Source organism: Piliocolobus tephrosceles, unplaced genomic scaffold (assembly GCF_002776525.5).
Source record: "Piliocolobus tephrosceles isolate RC106 unplaced genomic scaffold, ASM277652v3 unscaffolded_30552, whole genome shotgun sequence".
NCBI lineage: Eukaryota > Metazoa > Chordata > Mammalia > Primates > Cercopithecidae > Piliocolobus > Piliocolobus tephrosceles.
In genome coordinates, this window is record NW_022313813.1 from 1 (window position 1) to 3038 (window position 3038).

General features: G+C 47.7%; 1 protein-coding gene across 1 annotated transcript; it reads right to left on the bottom strand.

Moving 5' to 3' along the window:
* Positions 1–2154: 2154 nt before the first annotated feature.
* On the bottom strand, positions 2155–2651 carry LOC116418652 (protein GVQW1-like; the record flags this gene model as incomplete). Its single annotated transcript, XM_031935078.1, has 2 exons — positions 2155–2263; positions 2542–2651. Coding segments are annotated over 2 exons (219 nt in total), but the record flags the coding sequence as incomplete, so codon positions are not given.
* Between the last annotated feature and the right edge of the window lie 387 nt (positions 2652–3038).

Here is a 3038-nt window from a genome sequence, read left to right on the forward strand (position 1 = left end):
TGTGTTGCGCAGGCTGGAATGCAGTGGTGCCATCTCGGCTCACTGCAACCTCTGCCACCGAGTACAAATGATTCTCCTGCCTCAGCCTCCCAAGTAGCTGGGACTATAGGCGCCTGCCACCATGCCCGGCTAATTTTTGTATTTTTAGTAGAGATGGGATTTCACTATGTTGTCCAGGCTGGTCTTGAACTCCTGACATGGTGATTCACCCATCTTGGCATCCCAAAGTGCTGGGATGACAGGTGTGAACCACTGTGCCTGGCCCCAAATTCTGTTTTTCAGACTATGAATATTGTATTTTATTTTCTGAGACAGGGTCTTGCTCTGTTGCTCAAGCTGGAGTGCAGTGGTGCTATCTTGGTTCACTGCAACCTCTGCCTCCCAAGTTCAAGGGATTCTGCCTCAGCCTCCCCAGTAACTGGGATTACAGGTGTCCGCCACCACACCTGGCTAATTTTTTTTTTTTTTTTTTTTTTGAGATGGAGTCTTGCTCTGTCGCCCAGGCTGAAGTGCAGTGGTGTGATCTTGGCTCACTGCAACTTCTGCCTCCTGGGTTCAAGCAATTCTCCTGCCTCAGCCTCTCAACATGCTGGGATTACAGGTGTGAGCCACCACGCCCAGCCCCTGGACCTAGATATTTGCTCATGACCCTTTCTAAAGCCTGATTTGCATCGATTAGTTATATGTGTGTGATAGGTTTTTCTAAAGTTTTTTTAGAAGTTACCTTTTTACTTTAGTAAAAAAGTGCTTTGAATATGTTGAATGTTAAATACATGTTTGTTGAATTTCTTTGAAACTTTAATATTAATGAGAACTATTAACTTTTTTTTTTTTTTTTGAGATGCAGTCTCGCCTTGTCGCCTAGGCTGGAGTATAGTGGCGTGATCTCAGCTCACTGCAACCTCCGCCTTCCAGGTTCAAGCAATTCTCCTTCCTCAGCCTCCTGAGTAGCTGGCATTACAGGTACCCGCCACCACTAACTTCCACCTCCCAGGTTCAAGCGATTCTCTGCCTCAGCCTTCTGAGTAGCTGAGATTACAGGCGCACGCCAGCACTCCTGGCTAATTTTTGACTTTGTAGTATAGACAGGGTTTCACCATGTTGGTCAGGCTGGTCTTGAACTCCTGACCTCGTGATCCGCCCGCCTCGGCATCCCAAAGTGGTGAGATTACAGGCGTGAGCCACATTTTTAGTAGAGATGCGGTATCACCATGTTGGCCAGGCTGGTCTCTAAACTCCTGACCTCAAGTGATCCTCTCACCTCGGCCTCCCAAAGTGCTAGGATTACAGATATGAGGTACTGCGCCCAGCCTAATTTTGTATTTTTAGTAGAGACGGGGTTTTGCTGTGTTGGCCAGGCTAGTCTAGAACTCGTAGGTTCAAGTGATCCTCCTGCATTGACCTCTCAAAGTGCTGGGATTACAGGCGTGAGCCACCACACCTGGCCAGTGGGAGGTCTTGCGTCCCTTCTCTCCAGCATTCTATAAGCAGTGTTTTTGAGCAATGTGTGTTCAATTTTCTCTATCTATACTCTGAACCCTACAGTAGTGAAAGGAGGAGTACACAAATATTGAAGCTGATGTGGTGTGGTCTTTGAGCTGGTGGTACTAATTATTCTTGTTTTCATGGCTTTCAGGGACTTCATCCTGCTTTAGCTGTTGTAAAGTGTTGTAATTTATGCTCCTGAGAATAACACTTGAGGTGTACTTAGGGTTCTTGTCTGCTTCCTGGTGACTGTCGAAGCTTTTCATCTCCAAGAAGGGAGATGACCAGTGTTCCAGTGTACTGAGTTTAAAGAGTTTTGCATTATTTTATTTGTAAAATTGATAGCCAGATGTAGGGTAGGGGTGGCATGCTTTCTCTAAAGGACCAGATAGTAAATATTTTAAGCCCTCAGTGGACAATATGGTCTCTTGTCATAGCCAGGGGCCCTTGCAGCTGTAGTGCCAAAGCAGCCACAGATAATACTACGTCTGTGGGCAGGGAAAGTTCATTCTGTAAACTTTATTTATGGACACCAAAAGATGAAGTTCACAGAATGTTTGCAAGTCACAAAATACTGTTTTCCTTTTGATTATTTTTGAATCGTTAAAACATAAAATACGGTGGCCGGGCGTGGTAGGTCACACCTATAATCCCACCACTTTGGGAGGCCGAGGCAGGTGGATCACCTGAGGTCAGGAGTTGGAGACCAGCCTGGCCAACATGGTGAAATCCCATCTCTACTAAAAACAAAAAATTAGCCAGGCATGGTGCTGCATGCCTGTAATCCCAGCTCCTCGGAGGCTGAGGCACGAGAATCACTTGAACCTGGGAGAATCACTTGAACCAGGGAGGAGGAAGTTGTGGGGAGCCAAGACTCTGTCTCAAAATAACAAAAGTGGGCCGGGCGCGGTGGCTCAAGCCTGTAATCCCAGCACTTTGGGAGGCCGAGGCGGGCGGATCACAAGGTTAGGAGATCGAGACCATCCTGGCCTACACGGTGAAACCCCGTCTCTACTAAAAAAATACAAAAAACTAGCTGGGCGAGGTGGCGAGCGCCTGTAGTCCCAGCTACTCGGGAGGCTGAGGCAGGAGAATGGCATAAACCCGGGAGGCGGAGCTTGCAGTGAGCTGAGATCCGGCCACTGCACTCCAGCTTGGGGCGACAGAGCGAGACTCCGTCTCAAAAAAAAAAAAAAAAAACAAAAGTAAAATACTTTCTTTCAGGCCATATATTAAGAGGCTGTGGGCTGGGTTTGGCCCCTGAGCTGTGGTTAGTGACCACACACACACACACACACACACACACACACACACACACCCTGAGCTGTGGTTAGTGACCACACACACACACACACACACACACACACACACGGCAGTCAGGCATTGAGAGCCAGCACCTGTGTTCTCAGCTGAGCTGTGTTCCTGGCTGGGTTCTACTCTCTATTCCAGGACCTGAGGTGTCTACCTTGGTCAACTGGAGACAACAAAGCCTGCCTCCTTCAGGGTTGTTTGTGAAGATTTAAAAGGGTAATGTTTTGTTGTTAGGCCAGATG